The 25322-nt window shown below is 43.0% G+C and overlaps 1 protein-coding gene and 1 pseudogene across 2 annotated transcripts; both read right to left on the bottom strand.

Moving 5' to 3' along the window:
• Positions 1 to 1512: 1512 nt before the first annotated feature.
• Positions 1513 to 8710, bottom strand: LOC136462485 (uncharacterized). Of its 2 annotated transcripts, XM_066461578.1 has the most exons (11): positions 8483 to 8710; positions 7533 to 7590; positions 7328 to 7438; positions 6909 to 7046; positions 4556 to 4625; positions 4416 to 4471; positions 3591 to 3716; positions 2720 to 2859; positions 2558 to 2630; positions 2385 to 2459; positions 1513 to 2293 (listed from the first exon to the last, which is right to left on the bottom strand). In XM_066461578.1, the coding sequence occupies exons 1-11, from the start codon at positions 8608 to 8610 to the stop codon at positions 1979 to 1981; spliced, it is 1290 nt and encodes a 429-aa protein (XP_066317675.1). In that variant the 5' UTR covers positions 8611 to 8710; the 3' UTR covers positions 1513 to 1978. The 2 variants fall into 2 exon arrangements, with proteins under 2 accessions (XP_066317675.1, XP_066317676.1); XM_066461579.1 differs by lacking the exon at positions 8483 to 8710 and having other exon boundaries at positions 6909 to 7062; positions 7533 to 7589.
• Positions 8711 to 16532: 7822 nt separating this feature from the next.
• On the bottom strand, positions 16533 to 23089 carry LOC136462484 (receptor-like serine/threonine-protein kinase SD1-8; annotated as a pseudogene).
• Positions 23090 to 25322: the final 2233 nt, after the last annotated feature.

Genomic DNA, 25322 nt, shown 5'->3' with positions numbered 1-25322 from the left:
CCTTTTGCGTTGGATTGATTGTCAAGTGTTGTGTTGTACAAAAAGTCCCCTTTGTCTAGGAACCATGCCCTCCTTTATATAGTCAGGAGGTCAGAATCCTAGTCGGTTTACAATGAGAGTTCCTAGTAGGATTACAGAATACTACTACTACTAAGATTACAGGGGAAGAATCCTAGTTAGACTAGGTCTTCTCCCTTCCTTGCGGGGTATCCCGTGGGTCCCGCACCGACAGATGATTGTCTAGTCACTTTCATTGAGCAGGATATGTTCTTTAAAGTTGACGAAGATGATATAATCAAGACATTTATGTCCCTTCAAAGGCGTCGAATAAAATAGTCAGAAAATAACATTATAAGTCTTCGATTCTCTTTTATGCCTATATTTCAATTATCGGTATGGCTTTTGAACTATTTAGACTATATTTAGTGGATGGTTTGAACTTAATCCATAAATTTAAGCCTTATTGTGTTACTTAGTGCATATATACCGAATCACGTTGTCAATTTTACAATTATTACTGAATTGCTAAAATAGATTTACCAAATTATATATGAAAATTTTTTAGAGACACCCTTAAACAAAATCCTAGATTCGTCGTTGGGAGGCGCGCCTGTAGCCAGAACATGGGATCGATGAAACGAAGGGAAGGCCCTCAGTGCAGTGCCTGTCGTCCTGTTTCTGACGACTTGGAAACAGAGGCCACTCATTTCGTGGCCACGAAACCTTTTCCTTCTCCCTCCTTGTCAATAGGGCTAAAAACTCTTTTTTTTCTTCTAATATGTCATCCTATTTAATGCTCATAAAACTCACATGACATTCCATTGAGACTAGCCTAAGACGACTTGACTTCTCCGATATATAATGGTGTTAAACTTGACATCATGGAGTTGTTGCTATTTTGTTGATGCACCGACGTACGGTCCGGATGGTCAGACGTGAGACGACGACCGGTTCGTCCATAAGTGCCACATAAGTATATCAAAGCAACCCCTGCATCTGTATATATATAGTTTTATTATTGGTAGGCGGTATAAAAAGGTGTCAGTTGAAGAGCGACATGCATGCTGCAGAGATGCTGTCATGCATGCCTCAAGCATGGTGGCACAAGATAAACATATCTCATGTCCTGCGCAACTGCTTAGAGATGTGAAGCGAGCCCATGGGCTGGAACAACACGGGCTACCTCCTTGCTTTCTTATGCCGTGCTGGGTGTCCGGCCGGTCTAATCGGCTGTGCCAGATCCTAAGCCGTCCGGTTTGGTCATCTATATTAATAACGATGGAGTACTAGCTTTTGATTAGCTACTTCCATTTTTTTTTCCTACTCTCCTTGCTAATTTGTACTGGCGTAATTAAATTGGACCCCTTTTTTTTATCCTGACCCAGTCGTGGGCCCAAAAGGAGCCCACCTTTCAAATTCATTCCAAGAATTTTCAGTCTTCTTCCCCAGATCGTCGTCAAGCAACGGGAGTAAGGAACGCAGCAAACAAGCCGTGCAATTTGAGATTCAGGCCATAAAAATTTCATATCCACCGCATCATAAAATCACTCGGGCAGTGAGACGTTACATCAATCCATGCTACCAAATGTAGCCTTCATAGTCAGGTTGGGTGCACTAAAAACCTTCTTCAAAACATAAAACCTATGCATCACAAAAACTGATTATATGGACAATTTTACAGCTTACAGTTACAATTTTGTTAATGATTAGCCAACATCGTCTGGCGTCAAATGTAATCTAAACAGACACTGCCTGACACCATTCTGATCCTACAAGCCTTGTCACATCATGTCATGTCCAAATATGCGGATTGCCAAGTCCGAATAGCAGGGTGCAGAAGCAGAGCCGTGTTCCAGCTCTGTTGAATGTTTCATGCGCTTTGTTCATCTGAGGCAATGAAAGGCGATCGCTCTTGCACCCGAAATTCAGCTCAGAGGAGGGGCCCAACCCCCAACCAATGCTTTCTTTGGTACTCATTTCAAGGATCAAACAAGCTACCTGAGTCTCTGTTTCTGCTCTTTGATATCCGTGTGCAGAACATGAACATCAACAAGAATGTTGACAGCAAAAATAGCCGGAAGTAAGTCCTTAGCTCCTGCATTCCAAGGTCGAGGCCTTCCAGTTTCCTCCTGTCACGGCTACTCTTCCGCTCCACATTTCTCTCGACGATGCCTCCTCCAATTGGAACCCAGTTTTCCAGTGTGCCTTGTGATACTATCTGGGCATCCCGTAGGTTTCGCAGGCCTTCCTCAAAAAGAATGAGAAATGCCATGCACCACTTGTTAATGACTCTCTGGTGAGGGGGAAAAAAACACTAGAGATCAGAAAAAAACAATGCCAACAAAAAAAAAATCCTGAGGTACATGAATGCAAGATTTACATACGTCAAATGTTTTCTTGTCAATAGGATTGAACATTTTGAAGCAGTCATCGGTAGATGCTTTCTCATCTCCATATATCTGAATAACAGTACCGTCAGCTCAGTGCTGTTATGTTATGTCTATATAGAGCTTTGTGCTAGTCCAGATAGGGAGTTATAGACAATAGATTAACTGACCTCAAAGGTGAATGGCATTGGCACCTTTGCAATGTCATACATGTAATCAGTTGTCGTACCATGTGCAAGATATCTGGTAAGGGAAGGATAAAAAATATGAACATACTTGCTTTGCTGAAGAGTTATAATTTGAGAAGATGAGAACATGCTAGATGAACATACCCAACAGATCCACCACCTGACCCAACTAGGCAGCTATTTTGGAAATGGCGACGGTTCAAATTCTCTAGGACTGACCGCATCAAATGTGCAGACACTCCATTTGGTGTGGTATTCTTGTGATCATATGGCATAAATAAGGCCTAAGGTTGAAGAACAGAAAAAAGACGAGAAAAACATAAATTAGCAGCATTAGTGGTACATCAGAAGGGTTTTGTGCAACTACAAGCAATAGGTCCCTCTTTCCATGTTGGTTTTTCTTTGTTATTATTATTTTATTTTATGATAGTTATTGAAATGTGCTTTTTGCTCATCTTCCACAACTCCAAAAAACAATCATGGTTAGTAGCTGTATTGCAACAAACCAGCCCTCACAGTATTCCGTGCTAGGTGAATATCATGAGTCACAACCCGATAGATAAACAATATGCATCTTGTTTGCTACATTTATGAAGGTAAAAGGGTATCTATAATAAAAAAAGGGCAGACCCAGTGCCAGAGGCTCCCACATGAGTGGGGTCTGGGGAAGGGAAAAACCGAGGCAAGCCTTCCCCCCGCAAAATCTGCGAAGAGGCTCTCATACATATCATATTGTTCCGATTATACCTTGGGCATTGTTAATGACACACTAGCATGTGGCCACATGATGATAAAAGAATGTTTTATATGATGTAGCCCGAGAAAGTCGAGGAATAAAAAAATTGCTAATCAAGATTTACAAGTGACAAGACAGGAAACATGCTTGAAAGTAGCTTCTTTCCAGAAGGGTCAATTTGTCATCTTTTTGTGGCTTAGTTGCATCCTAAGCAATGATCAAACTTGTTATTATGCATCACGTGCAGGATGTCAACAGAATATAAGAGGGTTGGATTACCTCCATTCCAGAATGCACGTTCACCCAAATATGAGGTTTAAACGACCTGGATAGTTCCCTCATGATCTGGGCCTCAGGTTCGCTAAAAGGAGCAATACCAGGATTCTCCTCATATGGGTCGTAGTCCTATAATACATGAAAAGCCACAAAAAAAAGTTCAATAGACTAATAACATGCATATTTATATGACTTTGATTGGACCCAACAAGAAACATGTAAGATAAAATAAAACAATGAACCTGCCACATATAAAAGTTCACTTGCGCAAAATCCGCAAACGACAAAACGTTGGCAGGATTAAACCCAAGTACACAACAATGACCAAGGAATATAGACAGTAATGCATGGGCAAAATCTTTGACTCAAAAACCAGTGATCGTAGATGACAATAAGCCTAGTTTTTCCTGCTATAGTATGTTTGATTTGAACTACAAAAGTTCATCCAGTGATTCCACAAAACCACAAAACATAGACATTTGTAAAGATCTGCAGGACACCCAACCCGAAACAGACATGGAATACACATGGTAATGCATGAAAAACCACAATCATCCAATTCTCCATAGATATAACTCTATACCCAAAATGAGCATTCCTAGATCAGTTTACAAGGGCAATGCACTTATGTGCTTGATATGAAGTAGAAGTACACAAACTTGTCAAATAATTACGCAGAACTAACTGTGAAACATGGAAATTCACACACACAACGAGCTACTGCTAGCCAAGATTCAGTCCAAGATATAATTTTAAATAATCAACATGCAAATGCTGAGAGGTATTCGAATTTTCCTGTGAACATTGAGAAACTACTGAGATACTTACCTTTTCTTTCATTCCCCAGTCAACACTCCAATTTCTGTTAAGATCAACTCCTCTTCCTGCCACAGGGAAATATATATAAAAAAAGATGTTGGCATAAAAACTGTTTGTAGTGATGAATTAGTGAGAAATGGACCAATCACCATTTCTCCTATCACAAAGTTCCCCTTCTTCAACAAGTTTGCGACCATTCATATTTTCCATTGGCACAACCTAAAAGAGAGAGCCACATGTGAAAAACATTACAACTCCTGACACCAAGATGTGATTATGTACTTGATACAGAACAATAATAAACAACATAGTGGGAGGGGAAACAAACAGAAGGACACAAGCAAAGGTGACAATACTAAGCTAAGTAACACGGATACGCCAGGGAGGTGCCGTATTCCGTATCGGATACGTATCCGATACGGATACGCGGCCGATACATGATGGACACGTGTCCGCAGAGTATCTGTTTTTTTATTAATTTCGTGAATATTGAGTACGTGAGCCGATACGGGCTCACACGTATCTGCCCATTCGATACGGCCCAGCCCAACAAACACACGCTCACTCCCTTATCTCCCTCTGTCCCCGACGCCCGCACTCCCGCACCTCGCGCCGCCTCCAGCGAACATGCATGGTGACACCTCGTCCTGCTCACCGGCCACCGGCGACAAGCCTCCGCCCCCGCTCGCCGGCGACGACCCTCCGCCCCTGCTCGCTGGCCGCCGGCAACATCTCTGCCCCAGCGACGTGGATCTAGGCATCCAGCAACCTCCCGTGAGTTCATCCCCTTCCCCGTTCTCGATCTACTATATTTCTGCAGTTCGCGACTTATTGTTGCTTGATTTCTTTGGTTCCCACTTCCTCTTCCTCTTCCTCTGCCCGTCCTTTATCTACTCTGTTTTTGCAGTTCTTAATTTCTTGTTGCTTGATTTTCTTTGTATGCAGTGGATGGTGTCTCCAAATATGAGTAGATACTAGATGGCGGCTCCTTTTTCCATTCTTGATCTGCTCTGCAGCTTGATGTTGTGGATGAGGGAAACAAATGAGGAAAGAGGGAGTTGATGCGAGCCTGAATGCCATTTATTAATAGGAAAACATACTAATAGAACTTAAGTAGTTAAGTAGACTGCAATGTTTTATTGTTATTAGTTTTAATATGCATTATTATCTTTTTTATTTAAAATAGTTAAAACGTATCCGCGTTTCGGATTTTTGAGAAAATTGCCGTATCCGCGTATCCGTATTCTTCCGATACCGATACGCGTATCCGTATCCGTGCTGCATAGATACTAAGTACATATCGACATGTAATGGTAATGTTTCTACTTTCAAGGCCAAATCCATACGGTTTAAACTAGAACAACATAATTGGCATCCTAAGAGCAACTCCAAAAGAGTAGCTACTTATGCCATACAATCTAATTTTGGCTATTTTCAGAAGAAATAAGGGTCCAACAGCTATTCTATCTTGTAGTCTAAAATAACAAGCTGTGTATCCCTGATATCTCGGTAGCTAGAAAAAGTAAGCCGAGGGCGCTTGCTATCTGCCGCCCCCGCGCCGATTCCCGAGACTTCCTGTCCTGTGACTTCGTTTCCGCGACTCCATGTCCCGTACTCCCGTGCGCGTAGGGCGGCAGGCGCCATCGTGTCCCTCGCGATGGACGAGGCCTCCGGGCAGCTGCTGGCAGTCAAGTCGGTCAGGCCTGGGACCGCGTACCAGCTGCAGCACGAGGGCCACGTCTTGTTTGGGCTTCGCTCGCTGTACATTGTGCCCTGCCTTGGCTCTCTGGTGCTGGCGGCTGGCGCAATGCAAGCGGCGAATACCAGCTCTTCCTCTAGTTCGCACTCTACGGCTCGCTTGCAGATAAGGCGTCAAGAATGGGCGAGGTCACATCCAGGAGCGTGACATCCAGAGGTACACGGGACATGGTGAGGGGCCTTGCCTACTACCTCGTGGACAGGGACGGCCGGACAGGGGACGTCAAGGCTGTGAACACGGACGCCGTCCTGGAGATGCCCGCGTGGCTGTCATCGGAGTTTCAGGAGAGCGTGGCTGGTGGCCAACTGCTGGTTCATGCCCGGCCGCGGCCTCGTTCCCAGTGCATGCGACAGCGGAGAAAGGATCGTAGCCTCGTAGGAGTGATTCAACGAGGAAGACGAATGACGTGGCAGTTTTTAAAATATAGAATGAGAAATTTAGCAAGACTGTTGTGTTACTCTATTATTTTGAGGGGTATTCTATTTTAGCAAATGGCTAAATCATAGATTTTAGAATATAATTTTAGACCATCTCTTGGAGTTGCTCTAATACTCCATCCTATACAACCACCATAATAGCAATTAATCATGGTGCACTACAATTTTAAAAATGCAAGCATGACAACATGAAGCTCGTGATCACAATACTGGTGCAGGGCATAGCAGAACAAAGGGCACATTTATAAAATGTGTTCCATAATTTATTAACAATTATTTAAGAGCTGAATACAAATAAGGACTCACCTTGATCACAAGGTTCTCCAGCAGTTTCTCAAAGGATGAAAGATCCACACCAGCGATCTTAGGCTTCTCCGTTAAAATATAGAGAAGATGTAATGCAACTTCAGAGGTAATAAGTTCTCTGCCATGCTGCCCAAAGCTCTGGAAGACAATGAACCTTTCTGTCAAAACCGCAAAGTATCAATAATTTAATTTACTAATAAACACACAAATACTAATGAATAGACTTGTGTTTATTAGTTTTTTCTTCTTTTATGTCGTTGTCGTGCACCCTCTCAACAGAGGTGAACTAAAATGGTGGAGAATATTTGAATGGAACGCTGATATTTGTTCCTGAGATATTGGATCAATATGCTGAGCAGCTTTTCGAGTGAAGCATAGATTTGGGGAAAAGAGTGAAGAAATCTTAGTTGGAAACGGACCAGAAGGATATGAACTTTCGAGCCATTATCCATATTCTCCTTCAAGTGATTAAATGTAACTACAAACAGCTCCGCAGAATAGCCTTTGTTGCTTGTTCTGATAGTGTCCATCTGCAACACATTATTCAGAATTGGATAAAGGGAACCGCTGGAGACAAAGCAAACTGACCAAAGACAATTGCACAAGAACAGGGAAACCACTCACGCTCAATTTGTCGGAATGCCGAGCAACCAAAGCCTTGATTTCACGCAGAAGAGAGTCACTAGCAAGAGAAGTGAAAAAAATCACTATGCCATCATATACGAAGAAAAAAGTGTGGATGGTCCGTGAACTAAGCACTGACAAGTTAGAGGCATGTTTTTATTAAAGGAGAAGCTGAGCAGGCCAGCGGGGAGCAAGCAGCTCTCAGGTTTGGATCTCGACTAGAGTTATTATCAGACAAAAGTGAAGGGTGGAGGGTTCACCAAGTCCCAATCACCAAACTATGCACCCGAAAATCCGAAAAAGTGAAATCGCCAGCGAGTGGCAAGCTAAAGCTAACAAATACATAGCTCGTAGCAGCAACAAGGTCGAATCCCAATTGCCACACAAGGTGGGAGCGTCTAGAGAAATGAATTTCTGGACAGTCTTATTTTTGCTTAAATTTTGAACAAAAGAAAAAGTTTGGTTCGGACACAGGCCACAGGTGGGTAGACTCTACCACCGCGCCAAGCCCGCCCTTGAGGAAGGTCGAATCCAACTACAAAAGAGGTCGAAGTCGAACCATGCCATTTTTACACAAGCATAGCCTGTAATGTATCAACTGAGGTCGAATCATGCCATTTCTACACAAGCATCGCATGTAATGTATCGACTGGTACTTAGAGGAAACAGTGTTGGATACATTCAGTCGGGTCGAAACGCGCAGCAAGCAAAGCCAGGCGACAGTAATTCCCAGCGAGACCAATCACGCGTGAGCCGAGAGCAATCCGCGACTCGAACCAGCCCAACATGACGCGGACAGTGGCTGGCGTGCCTAGAGAAGAAGGCATTTGGCCAGAGCAGGCAGCACCGCCGCGAGCCAGACAAATAGTCGTCGGAACCGGGGCACGAGTTGCGAGCCGGACACGAGTTGCGGTGGACGCAAGGGACGGGAGGGGGGGTGGTCAGCTCACCTGGAGTGGTAGATGTCGCGCGAGATCGGGGTGCGGGGGCCCGAGATCTTGCCCGCGGCGGCCCCGGCGAGAGCCAGGGCTAGGGCCAGGAGGCGGAGGAGGAGAGGAGGAGGGGATGCGGCGGCCATCTTCGCTGTGCTGTCGTGGGCGGGGCGGGCCGGGGAGAGGGTCGTCGTCGGCGAGCCGCTCGCTCGCTCGCTCGCTGGCCCGCTTCCCTGTCTCCTTGCGTTGAGAAGACAGAAGAGTGGATCGATGCGGTGGATGGATTTGTGCTCGCTCTGTTTTGTCAGATTTAGGCCTGGTTTGGTTCAAAAATTTTCAACCCAAACTCATCGAATTTCATGACATATGCATACAGTATTAAATATAGACGAAAAAAAAATTAATTACATAATTTGGTTGGAAATTACCAGACGAATATTTTAAAACTAATTAGCCTATGATTAGCCATAAGTGCTACAGTAACTATCATACGCTAATGATGGATTTAATAAATTCGTCTCGTAGTTTCCAAGCGAGCTATGTAATTAGTTTTTTTATTAGTATCCGAAAACTCTTTCCAACATACCCAAAACATCCGATATGATATCTAAAAATTTTTATTTCTCGAGCTAAACACAGCCTTAGCAAACAAAAAGACATCGAATCTCGATCGGATAGTGGAAGTTGGATTTGGATTTCGGGGGAGTTTCACGATCCACATGCACTCAAGCAGGCAGCCGGATTTTCCCCTGCCGCGTCACGCGCACGGCGCAGTCATGGAGTACGGCTCGTGTTAAAAAAAAGGTCATCTAAGCCGGACGTTCGACTCTAATTCAAAGTATTAAACATATACTAATTCCAAAACTAATTACATACACAGAGATTAATTTACGAGACGAACCTATTAATTCTAATTATCCTACGATTTGATAATATAATACTACAGTAAGCATGTGCTAACCATAAATGAGGCCCGTTTGCCCAAGCTCCGGCGGCTCCGGCTTCGGCTCCCGTCTATCGGTTCTTGGGCGACCGACACCCGGCTACTATTCACCAGAACCGTTTTTCTCTCTCCTGCTTTTCTCTCTCACTGACACTACCGGAGCCGGAGAAGCTTGTTTTTCTGGCTCCGCGGCTCCGGCTCCTGTAGGCATCTATCGGTAGGGATGAAAACGGTACGGATATTTTTTGACCGTATTCGAAACCGAATCCGTTTAGAGGGGTTGAGATCTGTCCGTATCCGAGTCCGGATATCCAACATCCGATACCGTATTCGTATCCGAATACTCAAATCGCATATTTATGATGTCGATATCCAATCGTATCCTATCCGACATAGTTGACACTATCCGTATTCGAATCCGAATCCGGACAGAAATATGAAAACAAATGTAATATCGGTGATATCCGTCCGTATCCGATCCATTTTCATCCCTACCTATCGGCATGTGGGCGGCCGACACCCGGCTACAGTGCAAGAGCCGGAGCCCGCGGGAGCCCGGCCAAACGGGGTCTTAATTAGGCTTAATAGATTCGTCTCGCTAACTAGTGCAATTAGTTTTATATTTAGCTCATATTTAATTCTTCTCATTAGTATCCGAACGTTTGACGTGACGAAAAAAACTTTAGTCCCTACATCAAACACTGGCGAATGCACCCCTAAAATGCATAAATAAAATATAAAAACAGTGACTCAACCTAAAACCTCACCGTTTAAGCACCCTTAGGCTTAGAGTAGCAACGGTGTGCTCCGATGCTGAAAAATAAACTATTCTGGTGCCATCTCTGATGCTTTAGACTCTCAGATGCATACAACGTTCCGCATCGAGGTATATGAGCTGGTGGGACTTATACGTTCTATTCGGCGGGGCTAAAACGATCGCATACGATTATAAATTATTACGATTGATTGATTTAGTATGATAGAAAAATAATGTTCTGACTGAAAATTTATCATCGTTTCGACCAAGCCACTGATAGACTGGAATGATATTTATTGTATTCAGCCAGCATCGAGGCATGTTCTTTACCCGATGCTTGGATTTTTCAACTCGGCATCGTGCTGCACAACGGGACAATTCGATGCTTGGGTATTCTCTCTCTTGATCCAGCATCGTGCGTCGGGATTGATATTAGTTGGATACAACTATGTATACAGGCCCACCAATTGTTCGAGCTCGAGATAATATCTAGGCCTTGTTTAGATTGAAACTTTTTTCAACCTGATGAATAGTATCACTTTCGTCTTATTTGGCAAATATTGTCCAATCGTGGACCAACTAGGCTCAAAAGATTCATCTCGTGATTTTCAACTAAATTGTCTAATTAGTTATTTTTTTACCTACATTTAATACTCCATGCAAGCGGCTAAAAATTGATGTGATGGAGAGAGAGTAAAAAAACTTGGAACTTTGATGGGATCTAAACAAGGCCCTATTGCTCATGGGTGGCAGGGTTGGTGATTATTTCTTTTCTTACCTAGGAGTAGCCTCTAGAAAAGTCAAAACGAACTAAAATATTTTTTTTGAAAAAAAATAGAACGAGTACGACGATCCTTGGTACGGTGGTGGAGGTAACCAGGTTACAGCATCGGCCCTTGGCAGGCAGTGGCCAGCAACTTACGGTGAATCATCGTATATCATTAATTCGTTATGGACGGACGAAGCCTTCGCTTACGAGGTATACTACAGTAGTTTTTTCTCGTAATAAATTAGCTTTAGTCAGTTTATCAACCGCAGAATAGCTCCGTTAGTGCCATTAATTATGGGTGGGCCGGATGAGTCGTCCTACGCACCTGGATTCTGGCCTGGACTCGACTCTCTAGATAGCGCGGGTAGCCGGGTAGACCGGGCGGCGGTCGACAGATGGAGAGATTCACCTTTGCCTTGGTCGTCGTCTCGCTCGTTAACACTGCGGTGCGGGCGTCCGTCCGTCCACCCGCCCGAACGCTGCTTAGTGGGCCGTGACGCTAGCCTATCTATCTCATCCCATCTGCTCGGGAGTTTCTAAAAAAATCTTCTCTATATTCGCTCCTACCTATTCGTCCACTCATTCTATTTGCTCCAGAGGCAATGCCCACCACCGCCACAAGCCAAGAGGCACGAACACGCCAAGGGAAGCCAGCAAATCCGAACAAGCGTTGCCCCGGTCGCATCCGGCATCTCGGAGTTGGTGCTCCCGAACAAGCTGGTCCACCTCCTCCTTCTGCTAGGGTACATCCGTCGCTTCCTCCTCTGGGCATTCGCCGCGTGGGCCTCGACGACTTGCTGGATCTCAGGGACGACCACAAGGCGCTGCTGCAGGACGGCGCGGCTACCCTCTCTCAGTCGTGTGGCCATTGCCTCCCCATCGCATCGTGGAGTTGCCGCCGCCGGCCCGCCACCTACAAACACCACCGGGCCATAGCCCGAACGCCGATGAGCCTCCATCATCCCAAATAGCAAGGAGATGTTACGCTGAAAGTATATCTTACAAGTGTGCTTCATCCGTTCCAAATTATGAGTCATTCCAAGAACCTTGGAGAGTCAAAGCATCTCAAGTTTGATCAAAATTATAGAGGGGAACACAAAGATTTATGACATCAAATAGGTATACTATGAAAATATAACTAATGAAGAATTTAATGATACTTAGTTGATATCATAAATATTATTATCTTATTATATAGATTTGGTCAAACTTGAAAAACTTTGACTCTCCAAGATTCTTGGAATGACTTATAATTTGGACGGAGGGAGTATGTTTCAAAGTGTTTCAGATGTTGTAAGTGTTTCATATGGATATTGCAAAGGTAGATCGGGGATGTTGCATATGTTACAATGGTTGTACAAGTATGTTGCAAGCGTCTTTCTCCAATGTTTCATCTGTGTTTTCAGACGTATGTTGCAAGTGTGTTTATTTGAATGTTCAATATGTTTTACACATATGTTGCAAGTGTTTTATCTGGATGTTGCGTATGTTTGCAATGGTTTCAAGCGTTTTTTAGGTGTTTTTCCAAGTGTTTCAGAATCTTGTTTCAAGTGTTTCATTTGTCTTTAGACGTATGCTGCAAGTGTTGTATCTGGATGTTTCAAAAATAGATCAGGCGTTTAGTGTTGCAATGTCACCCGCCTGCTGCTATAGGGGGTGCGAGGGGTCAAGCAGGGCGCAGACACCACGTGGGGTCAGACGGGGACACAGATGCTATGTGAGGTTGAGTGAGGCACAGATGCCACATTGGGCTGGCGCGGGGGCGGTCGAGTGAGGCACAGATGCCACATTGGGCTGACGCGGGGGCGGAATGCAGGCATGGGACCGGGCGTCCGGACACTGGCACTACCGGTTCTATAATCTCTGGAATTCTCATCACGACCGGCAATCCAGTACTAGCCATGCATGCATTCATCAGTGAATCGATGATTATTTTTAGATAAAGGGATGAAATCTAGCCTCTGCATTCATATTTCGTACATTAATGTATAATAGACAAAGTGAACTAGTGATAGATAATATATAATTTAGTATCGCACAAGTGATCCCATCACAACTAAGAGCAAATTGCCACTAGTGTGTTCCTGATGTATGACATGGTAGGCACTAGGCCTCACGTCTAGATCATCTTGAACGCAACGGAGACCTATATGAATGCATCTTCCCACCTCTCCTCTGGGAGCATCACCCATTCTTGGATCCTTCAACTGCTCAGCAGTTCCCTGAGTCCAGTGCTGTCGAACCTTCACCGAAAAAAGTAAGAAATAACTTATGGGTTGACAGTGAGAAGAAAATAACCACAAGTATTTATAAATGAAAAACTGACATTTTCATCATATCTAAAAATCTAGAGTGTGCACTAATTACGCTGAGTCTTATACCGTACAGTTTCTTTTGGTTCTATTGTAATAGCTAGTATTGGTTCTAAAAATCTAGAGTGTGCGACCCTGCCTGTCTTGCGTTGAGAAGACATGAGAGTGGATCGATGCGGTCGGTGGATGGATTTGTGCTTGCTTTGCTCTGTCGAATTTAGCAATAAAAAACACATCAAATCTCGATCGGACAGTGGATGTTGACCGCCTGAGCCTGAGTGGGTTCGGATTGGGATTTCGCGGGAGTTTAACGACCCACAGGCAGCCAGCCGGCTTTTCCCCTGTCTTCTTCTTCTTTGGCTTTTTTGACCCGGACGGGCAAGCAGTACGGATTCGTGAAATGTTAGAGCCTACTGTTTGGTTTCAATAAATAAAACAAATGTACTCCATCAGTTCCAAAATAATTGCACTTCAATGATTCAAAATTTGTCCTAAAATAAACGCTCGTATAGGTACCAGCGTATGATACAGGGCTATACGGGACCCACTCAAATCACCAGCACGCACAGCTACCCTAGAAGAAAGGCTTGTGCGTTTGTGTGCTTTCGGATTGAAAAAAAAAACCCTGCCATGTTAGATATAGGAGCATTTTTGTAATTAGCCAACCACCTTGGTTTCTCTCCTTAGTTCTTAAATTGCAATTATTTTGAGACAGATGGAGTATTTGTACAGGTGAAATGTCTTTAGGGGTACAATACAAATGCACCCCTAAAATGAATAAACAAAATACAAAAACACTGATTTAACCTAAAACCTCATCACATAAGGGTAATTAGCACTAAAAATTAGCAGCTAAAATTAGTACTAATGGATCAAAACAGACTAGCTAATAAACCTGCTAATTATTAGCTAAAGGGCTACTAACTATTAAGCAAGTTTGAAGTCAGTAATAGCTCATATATACCTTCAACTCACTATCCAACCACCTGTTAGCAGGTAGATCCAAACAGCCTCTTGCTAAAAGTTAGCAGCTATTAGCTATTACCTATTACCTAGCTGCTTTTTAGTGCTAATGGACCCAAACAGACCCTGAATACCCTTATAACACAATTCTATGTATGCACAAGTCAAGTGCACCTAGCTTTAGTTTTACTTTAGTTTCTTTATTGTTTATGCTATTGTAATTAAAAGAGTGAAAAAATTGAAAAAAATTTAAAGTATTCCTATTCCACCTTAAGCTTTGTTTGTCGACACTCAACCCATCCAAATCCAGCATGGATTGGGGGTGGCGTATCAGTTACGATGAACTAGCAGGGTGGGATATTCTCTAGGAAATATATCTAACATCTAGAAATCATCTAATCATATGTGATGCGTGCGTCTGGATTGAGATTGATATAATATCTATTGCTTAGGAAATATATCTAACATCTAGAAATCATCTAACCACCGCTTACACCCACCAGCTGCTATCGAGCGGCCTATGATATAATATCTATTGCTCGATCACGGGTGTGCTATTATTTCTTTTCTTTTCTATTATTATGGCGACACTGGCATCATTCAATGTAGCCGAGCGACTCGTATAGAAAAATGAGGCACATGCCTATGTCATGTGAAGCTTTTATATATTTATATCAGAAGAGGAGACACTGAAAGCGAAATCATGTTACGGGATATTAAAATCGGAATTGGTTACAGGGTATTATTGAAAGTGATATTGGCAAAAGAGCTAGGACGACCTCACCTAGTAGATATCTAAAAAGTAAGTGATATTGATCAGGGATGAAGCTAAGAAAAAATTTAGGAGGGGATAAACAACGGCAATTAGTAAAGAAAAGAGGTTTAGTAAATCTCAGCCCCTCCTACCTGTACATCTACAGCTGAAATTTCAGACGGCGGCTCTACGGGGCTTCGCTTGCTCGCGAGCAGTAGGGGGCTGGAGCCCCCCTAGCCCCACCACTGGCTCCATGCCTGATATTATTGTAGAGTTAGCACCTCGCCTAGAATCTAGAAAAGTCAAAACAGTAAAAAAAAAAAAACGGAACGAGTATGGCGATCGATCCTTGGTGGTGGATTGGAGGTTACAGCATCGTCGGCCCTTGGCAGTGGTCACTGGTCAGCAACTTACTACGGTGATTATTTGTCGTATCGTCATCGTCGTCGTGGCCGTAAAACACATTTGGTCGTCGCCTCGTCAGACAGCCAGTTAGGGCCGGTTTAGTTCTAAAAAATTTTGCGCAGTACCCGTCACATCGAATCTTGCGGCACATGCATAGGGTACTAAATATAGACGAAAAAAAACTAATTGCACAGTTAGGTGAGAAATCGCGAGACAAAACTTTCGAACCTAATTAGTCCATAATTAAACACTAATTGTCGAATACAAACGAAAAGTGCTACAGTAGCCAAAACACAAAAAAAATTTGGATCTAAACGCGCCCTTAACGTGTGTACACAGTTCTGGAATCTCAGGAATTTTTCATCACGACCGCCGACCGGCCAGGTCAGCTGAATGCTTTTGTATGCATGGGACAGAGGCGGTCTTGCCGATTGACCAGATAGATAGATTGTGGATCCTAGCTATGAATCTAGGATGATGATGATGATGATATGATGAGAAGGGACTCGAGACGGGCAACCAATTGATCACAATTGAAAGGAGTAAAATTCACCATCGGTCTCTAAACTTGGCAGGAGGTGTCATCCCGATCGCCTAACTTCCAAAGTGATATATGTAGGTTCCAAAACTTAGGCAATGGTGTCATCTTAGTCCATAAACTTCCAAGGTGATCGCCACCGCGGTCCCTAAGCTTGTCGTTAGTGTCATTCTAGTTTACGCTTAATGTAGTATGCTTACTGTGCGTTTGATGTGGACACGACATGTGGAATATACCTATATTTTAACATTTTGGAGGAGTAAAATTCACCACATGGCCCTAAACTTGGCCGTCAGCACCATCGTGATCCACAAACTGATATATAGGTCTCATGTGTCAAAGATGAGAAATAAAGAGAGATAGACCCCAACATGTTGGGTCCACATCTAATGCACAACATCAGCGTATAGAATGGGTCCCTATTTAGACCTACACTAGACAAGACTTAAAACCAAGATTATAGTTCGGGATGACATGGCCAAGTTTACCTCATGATGGACTAAATTCTAGTAGTCCTAAATTCTAGTCCGATGATCCATACGCGCCCTTTAACCAATGGCAAAACCCAGTTCAAGTAGGTTCGTTTCAGATGTAATATTACACTATATCCATCAGTGAACCGGTGATTATTTTTTAGATAAAGGGATTAAATCCAGCCTCTGCATTCATATTTCATACATGAATGTATATAATAGCCAAAGTGAATCAGTAATAATAACAATAGATAATATATGTACATTGGTAGCGCACAAGCACTTGATCCCATTACAACTAAGAGCGAATTGCCGCCAGTGTGTTCCTGATGTATGACATGGTAGGCCTCACGTCTGGATCATCTTGAACGCAACGGAGGCCTATATGAATGCATCTTCCCACCTCTCTTCTGGGAGCATCACCCATTCTTGGATCCTTCAACTCCTCAGCGGTTCCCTGAGTCCAGTGCTGTCGAACCTTCACCGAAAAAAGTAAGAAATAACTTATGGGTTGACAGTGAGAAGAAAATAACCACAAGTATTTATAAATGAAAAACTGACATTTTCATCATATCTAAAAATCTAGAGTGTGCACTAATTACGCTGAGTCTTCTACCGTACAGTTTCTTTTGGTTCTATTGTAATAGCTAGTATTGTTGACAGAGAACATTTTTTTTCCGACTGATAATTAGATAGATACCAGCAGGCAGGCTATATCTTTGCTGGAGACAAGGTAGAGTAACATTTTTACTTACATATGTAGGGAGGTCATCAGCATCTTCTCTACGAAATGATGTCGCTTTGCAGCCTGTTACAATCTCCAGAAGTACTACACCAAAGCTGTACACATCGGACTTAGCCGAGTACGATTTGCGGTGGAACAACTCAGGAGCGCTGTATGCACTGATAGTACCATACCATTAATTAATCAGTAAGCACACTGCCAGTGATCGGTTCTGCTCATCACAAGTCACCAGAAACACATGGAACTTTTTTTTTGAATGGGTTAAACACATGGAACTAAGCAGTAAAGGCAAGTGCAATGGCTGCAAAATGAACTCACCGTGTTCCCCTGAAGCTCTCCGCCTTCCCTTCAGATTGGCCTTGATCAAGCAGAGTTGCAAGGCCAAAGTCTGAGATTTTGGGACTGAAGGCATCACTAAGTAGTATATTACTAGGGTCTATATCGCGATGAACGATTCTGCAATGCTCATGCAGATATAGTAATCCTTCACAAATCCCTTGAATAATGTGAAGACGTGAAGGCCAGTCGGGGACTCCGCAATTGCCATCTTCAGCTGCACGCCTCAGATTCAATTCAAGGCTGGTAAGACGACCATCATATATATATATGCATCTTATAGAAATGACACTATTCTGATGATAATTATGTCTGCAAGGAACCACTTATATTACAAGAAAAACATACCAAACAGAATTGCATCAAGGCTACCACCGGGCATATATTCATAGCATATTACGTTTTCGTTATTCCCCATGCTGGATCCCATCATCCTTATGATGTTCGGATGGTCAAGCCTCGCAAGAATTTTCACCTCATTTTTTAGCTCCTCAAGCCCCACTTCCGTGTTTAGTCTTTTGATTGCCAAATCACCCACATTTGGTAGCGTTCCCTGAGCAGTGCCAAGGATAACAAATTCTTCATATATACTAATTCAATAACAGACTCACAACCAAAACTCCAAAACGAAAACCGATTAAGTACCTTGTAGATGGTCTTAGATTGGGTAGAAATGATACTATTTCGTTCAGTAAAACTGTTGGTGGCAACTATGATAGCATCCAGATCTAAACTCTGCTCAAGGTGGGCTGTAAGCTTAGGCCCTGGGGCATGCTCATGTTCTGTTCCAAACAATTCTGATTGCACAAGTTCTTTCACGAATGAAATGATATATAATCCTATCATACATAAAAATTGTGAATGATGAATAGTAATGGTGTGTACCAAGTGCTAGTGGTAAATGCTTTCGTTGACTTCGGCGATAACAAAATACTAGCAATGCAGAAATAAGCAGCAACCCTCCAACAACAGAGACAGAGACAATGATAGCAGTTTGTCTATCTATAAAAAGAATAGGGATCCATTTTTAGTATAATAAAGTACTGAATAAACTCTTAAATTGATAGGATCATAGGAATAATCATCGAAACATACCTGTGTGAGACGGATCATTATGAGAAACCCGAGTGTACAAATCATCGATCCCTATAGTAAGCTGAACAGTATCGAGCAGATCACCTGACCAGACGACACAGTCACTCCCTCCAAGCAGGGCGTAAGCATTGCACGAGCAGTTCCCTAAGCACAACTCCCTGCAGCCATCCAAGCTCTTGCCTCGAACCAAGGTGGCGTTCAGTGTGTCAGGCACCTTAACAAGCGAGAGTCTGCTAAACCCATTCGCTGACGAGCAAGAAAACGGCGACACACTCCTCACGCAGCCACCGGCGAAGTTCCTCTGGTTCCATTCGCGCGGCGACGTGGGGACGAACTCCGGCAGGCATTGGCAGACAGCGGTGGAGCAGAAGGCGTTTGGACCGCAGAACGTGTAGGAATCACATGTAGACTGAGGCCAATGCCAGTAGTACTCCCACTTGTCGTCGGAGTTGCTGCGCCAGCGATAGGCAATGCCATCTGGCATCAGGACAAGTCGCCACTGGACTGATGTGTTCAAAGCCGTGAACGAGTAATACGCGCTGCCTTCGCGCACATTCACGTTGAACACCACATCATTTGTCGGCTTGAGATATGGCTGGCCGTTGAAGCCCTGGCCATTCCATGGACCAGTCCTGTATGTCAAATCAGTGCCATTGAACAAGAGCAGTTCAGGCATTCGTCTCGGATCCATGCTGATGGTGTAGTCCCCGGGAGACGGGTCCGATTCGCTTTTCCATGATCTGAGCTGAAACAAGCCATTATTCGCCGCCGACGTGTCGTACCCGATTCTCATGCCAGACAAGAATGTGTCGCAGGGATGATCAAAACTTCGCCATAGTACTTGACCTGGAGTACTCCCAGACATGGTGGTGTCGTTGATGATGAGGTTACCAGAGTCGAGAAGGAAGGCTTGTGGATTGTTGGTGTTGAGTGAGTCAGTAAACCATACGGGGACGCTTCCTCTTCTTGTATCCAGAAGGACAAGAGAACTTTGGATGAAGGTAAGGCTTCCATTGCCTCCTTTTATTGGGCTGTCACGGTTTGCCACCCAGACGACTGTTTGAGGCTTTATATAATTGTACCATATTCCTAGATATGTTTTGTCCCCATTTGTGAAGAAACCCAACACAAAGATAGCTTGTGCTGAAACAAGTGTTTGACCAACTTGCAAAGACTGCCCTACGGCCAGCGAGCCATCTGGAACAAGATATATATTTCAAGATGGAAAACTGTAAGAATTAATGCATCAAGAAAAAAAAAAGAGAACCGTGAGGTGTATGCATGCATGGGACATATATATATGGTTGCCATGCATATTGTTTCTAGCTACTATTTCTTTCTCTCAACCAAAGAAAAAACATAAATAAAGGGAGAACGAACCAGAAAAACAAAAAAGTTTTAGGTATCTTGCACAATTTATACTACACTGGACCAAGACCAATTGGCATGATGTTAAAGTACCGTTATTGTCCTGTTCGGCTGCCATTGATGCAGCAGCTGCTACAAGCTGTGGCTGCAATTTGCTCTCTGTGGTTACTGTATTAGCAGCAAGCTGCAGCGAACACTGATCTATCATACCATGAACAACATGTCACGTCATCAGTGCCACAGCAAGCAGGCAAAGGTTTGTACTACAGACTATTGCACGATGGACCACACTCAGACAAATCCAATAATTAACCATGGAGCACAATCTGCACTCAAAGAGGACTAGAACACCTTTAAATTTGGGCCCCCTTTGGAACAAAAGATGTACAATACACAGGAACAGAAAAAAAACGTCGGGATGACAAATCCTATAGGATTTCAAAACAAAGAAAATTTAGAAAGATGCCTTTGGAAACATTGCAGGGAAAAAATGAAACAAAACACTGAAGTTAGCTCATGTTTAGTTTCCTCCAAAATTCCTTTAGATTGCCCACTATTCCACATGAATTTCAAAGGAATTATTAGGAAGCATTAACCAAACCATTCCATGCGCGAACAATGACTCTACATAGGATTAATTGTGTACTTTTGGAGAGAGAGAGAGAGAGAGAGAGAGAGAGAGAGAGAGAGAGAGGTGTACTTTGTGACTGCGCCCGAGGCAGAGAAGCAGCAGCGAGCAGCAGCACTGAAACGAGGAGCACGGCCTTGAGCATCGTCCTCGAGCCGTCAGCTACGCAGGCCGGCCTGGAACTCGAATGGAAGCACTGATGAAATGGCGAGCGTAGCATAGATCCTGCAGTCCCACGCTTTGTACTTAGGGGGTGTTTGGTTCCTACAGGAAAATTTTAGTCCCTGTCCCATCGAATGTTTGGACACATGCATGAAGTATTAAATATAGATGAAAAAAATAACTAATTGCACAGATTGTGGCTAATTTGCGAGACGATTTTTTTGAGCCTAATTAGTTCATGATTTGACAATGTGGTGCTACAGTAAATATGTGCTAATGGCGAATTAATTAGGCTTAATAAATTCGTCTCGTAAATTAGTCTCCATCTATGTAATTAGTTTTATAATTAACTCATATTTAATTCTCCTAAATAGTATCCGAACGTCCGATGTGACATGGACTAAAATTTAGTCCATAGAACCAAACACCCCCTTATATTAGTACGAAAAAATAGAAAAAATCATCATAAAGGTCCTTCACCTCTTGTGAAATTTAAATGGAAGCCTCCGTAGGATATTTGTGTAGTCTTTCTTTAGAAACAAATATGTTTTGACCATCAATTACTCTTACAATATACTGTTATCATCAATTGCTTCAAAAACTGTGTGGTCTGTATTAATATTAAAAAGATATGTGACGTCTGTATTAAAAGAAAAGATATTTCCATCATTTTTTTTGAATCGACTGGATGAATTTTAGCATCCACTAGTTCTCTTGGAATTCAAAAGTGCCCCAAAGTCAAGTGAAACCAATTAAACCAAGGAGTTATTTGGATAGGAATTGATGATGACCTCTGATGAGTCGTCCTATGTACTTCTCGGCCGTATATTGTGTTAACATCATCTGGATCAACCCATCCTATTCCTAGCTATAATAAGGTTGTGGTCGGTGGGAACACAGTGGCCCTGTTCGGCTTACCCCATATTCGGCTTGTTCGGCTTATTTTTTCAGCCGGAACAGTGTTTTTCTCTCACAACAATTCAGCCAGTTTCAGCCAAGTTTCAGACCAGCGAACGGGGCCACGGTAATTGCAAGGAAAGGTAGAAAGCTTACAATGTCCGATGACTGTTACACATTTCACACCATAGAGCTTTAGTTGAAAATAATTCCACTGCAAATAAAGCTGGTATTAGTGTATACTGCAGTCCTGCCAAAGCATGCATGGCTTGATACCAAAATTGAAAGCAAGAATGACTAAAAGAATAGTAGTAGTAGTAGTAGTAGTTAGGATATTTCGTGACTTGGAAGCCCAGAAGATAGACAGCATATTTGAACTAGACTGTGGTCTGGTATACCGTATACGGCTTGCTAGTTGAAAAGTCAACACCATATTTACCTCTACACAGATGATTTTTCAGAAGCATCTAGATTTTTTTTCCAAGCTGGTTTGAATTGAGGCCCACCTCTAGAAATGCTAAGCTAGGCTATAGTTGCGGATCATCCCTGGAAATCCATTTATTTTCAGGGATGGCTGCATAGGAGGACCTGCCCTGGAAACACTATTTTCTCCCATGTTAATGTTTGTTTCTAGGAACACCCCGTGTTAATGTTTTTTTACTTCAATTATTGCAAAAAAGTACTTTATCTCCACTGTAATCCATATTTAGTAATTGGGTTGATTATAATGTTATCCACTGCTAATGTTAAACTTATTTTTGGTACAATTTTGTTACAATATTTATATATTCTATAATTCATGTCAAATGTTATATTGGATCGCCCCATTAAAAGGGCAAGTTCTTTGGTCACCACTAAAAAACTTCATATGCCGTGCGGACCATCAATTTATTTTTTCGGAGCGTATGGACCACTAATGTCATATTTGCATATAACAGCTCCTAACGGGAGGATGAAATGTCCCTTTTGCCCTCGAATGAACCTGGGGTAGAATTTTTCACTGGTTCCTTGTATGCCACCACCGACAGTCCTAACTGTCCTGTTTTTTTGTGCCAAATAATAGAGAGCAATTAGGAGGAGGAAATATCATAGAACATTAGGAATATTGCTAACCTATGGTAAACTAAAACTGTTGTGATAAACTACAGTACAAGAAGGAAAAAAAACAATCAGCCTGTTCGGGAGGCCGTATCGTATCGTGGATTATTTACTGCTGGCTGGTTTGGTGTGAGAGAAAAACACTGTTCCTGGCTGAAAATTTACGATCGTTTACGAGCAAGCGAACAGGCTGTCGCATGAAGTGTTACCAGCAACAACAGAAACCAACTGCCTCCACTCAGTGTGATACTCAACAAATAGCTGAACCAGGTTCTGAATGCCTTTCAATTTTGATCCTGTCTCTGACTCAGCCTTTGAAAGTTCTTATATTAGTTCTTTCAGTTCCGGCATCCAGTACCGATAGAAACCCTGGTTGTAACATTTAAAATGTCTTAGCACTTCAGTTCTTAACATAGATCCCAGTTTGAATCGAACATCTATGAATCATATTCAATAAATTTGCCATGTGTTCAGACAAAGTAAAAGAAATATGCAGTAACTTAGCACAAAGGATGAAAGAAAGAAGCAACACAGATTTCAAAACTAGCCCCAAGCGAACTGTCCAAGTTCAATAAATGCCAAAACCAGAGGGCTGAACTTTGAGGAATGATGATAACGTACCTAGATTATACAGTATACACGCTATTTGTAAAAGAAATAGCTGAATCAGAATCTGAAGAATGCCTTTCTTTTCTTTTTTGTTAGTATAGTAGTAGGTAGTAAGATACACGCTATTTGTAAAATGGGTAGATATATATTTGCAAACCAAATATGCAACAGTAGCAGGTAGCAGCTCACTTATATACTTATTTACACTTAAATACAAGAGGGAAAAAACATTGTGATTACCTTTTTTGTAGACTGCAACTCATAGTTTCTGGGAAAAAAAAATCCTGAAGAAAGCTGTTATTCTACCTGGTGAGAGCAAGGCTCATTCGGTTAGGGGTGAATGACGCCGGGAATCATTCCAGCCAATGAAAGCTTGTAGCTTGTATAAATTAACTTGCAATTCCGGCCGGAATTTTTCCTGGGAGCCATTCCTTGCGAAACGAACGGGGCCTAAGTTCAAATCCCTCTGTGCATATCAATGTACTAACATGCATGGAACATCTGCTGGCAGTCTGGCACCCCACGGCACAGCAGTAAACTGGTGAAGCAGTCTCTCTGATGCATCTTCATAAAGAACAACTGATGAACTTTTCTGGTTTTCATCACTGCAGAAAAATGTAGCTTGAGTGCTTGACTGCTTGAGTCATTCAGGTTAGACAAAGAGCCAAAAGATTTCAAAGATCCCAAAGTAGAAAAGCAAGGCAGTATTCTGACGCTAAACACAAGGAAATAGTTTACAACAACCAAAAGGTGCAGCAATCCAGTTTATTGCATCATATCTCTACTGATATACAATGCAATGTACTAAATTAAATTACCGCTTACGGAACTGGGTAGCATAATCTTGGCCAACTCCCTGAAATGAAGATGTTTCAGATGGTAATGCAACCGAGGACAACGGCCCCATCGCCATCGCCGTCGCCGTGGCCGTCGTCGGGGCTGGCGCCCTTGGGGACGGTGACGACGAGACCTCGGCGTAGGTGGCAGTGGCCAAGGCGTGGCGCGTGCAGGGCACGGGAGGAGGAAGCGCCAGCGGTTGAGCTCGAAGGCGGCGGCCCCGTCGTCGTCGTCGTCGTCGTCGCTGTGGGCGCCGCAGGTGGAGAGGTCCCGCAGCGCTGCACATCCGCTGAGAAGGCTGTCTGCGAGAAAATTGGAATTTTGCTCTCATGGCAGGTGGGCTTCGCCCAAATGCCATTAAGTTTGTGGGCTTCGCTGAAATGCCCTTATAAAATGAGTGCAACACGTTATAATGTTATTTTGAGATTTAAATCTACTTTTAATATTTTTCACCCAAAATTTTAGCCTGAACCGACCATTTTGCCCCTGAGCTCATTGACCCCTGCCTAGGGATGAAAACGGTACGGATATTTTCCGACCGTATTCGAAACTGAATCTGTTTAGAGGGGTTCAGATATGTCCGTATCCGAATCCGGATATCCAACATCCGATACCGTATCCGTATTCGAATACTCAAATCGTATATTTATGATGTCGATATCCAATCGTATCATATCCGACATAGTTGACACTATCCGTATTCAAATCCGAATCCGAATGTAAATATGAAAACAAATGTAATATCGGTGATATCCGTCCGTATCCGATCCGTTTTCATCCCCTCTGCCCCCCTCTTGGTCACACGGTCACGGCAAAGAACGGCCCCCTTGGAAACCTGACCGACGCTACGAACAGAAAGAAGGGAGCTCGAACGCAAAAACAGGAAACCGGCGGCCACAAAATCGACAAAAACTAGACCAAATCAAAACAAATCGCGACCAAACTTTTCACAGGCCATCACAAGAGAGTTGGTGAGCATACTCAAAGAGATCATTGCCCAATTTCAACCCAAACTCCGGAAAAATTAGATCACGGCCAAGAACACGAAAAACTCCCCAAAAACAAAATTCGTTCAATTTCTTCGTGCTCGACTCGATTCAATCAAATTCACTTAAGGGGTAGCATCAACTCATGTCATAGCACAAATCTGAGCAAAAAAGAACGAATTA

The sequence above is a fragment of the Miscanthus floridulus genome, chromosome 7 (assembly GCF_019320115.1).
Source record: "Miscanthus floridulus cultivar M001 chromosome 7, ASM1932011v1, whole genome shotgun sequence".
Lineage (NCBI taxonomy): Eukaryota > Viridiplantae > Streptophyta > Magnoliopsida > Poales > Poaceae > Miscanthus > Miscanthus floridulus.
This window is presented reverse-complemented; position numbering and strand designations above follow the sequence as displayed.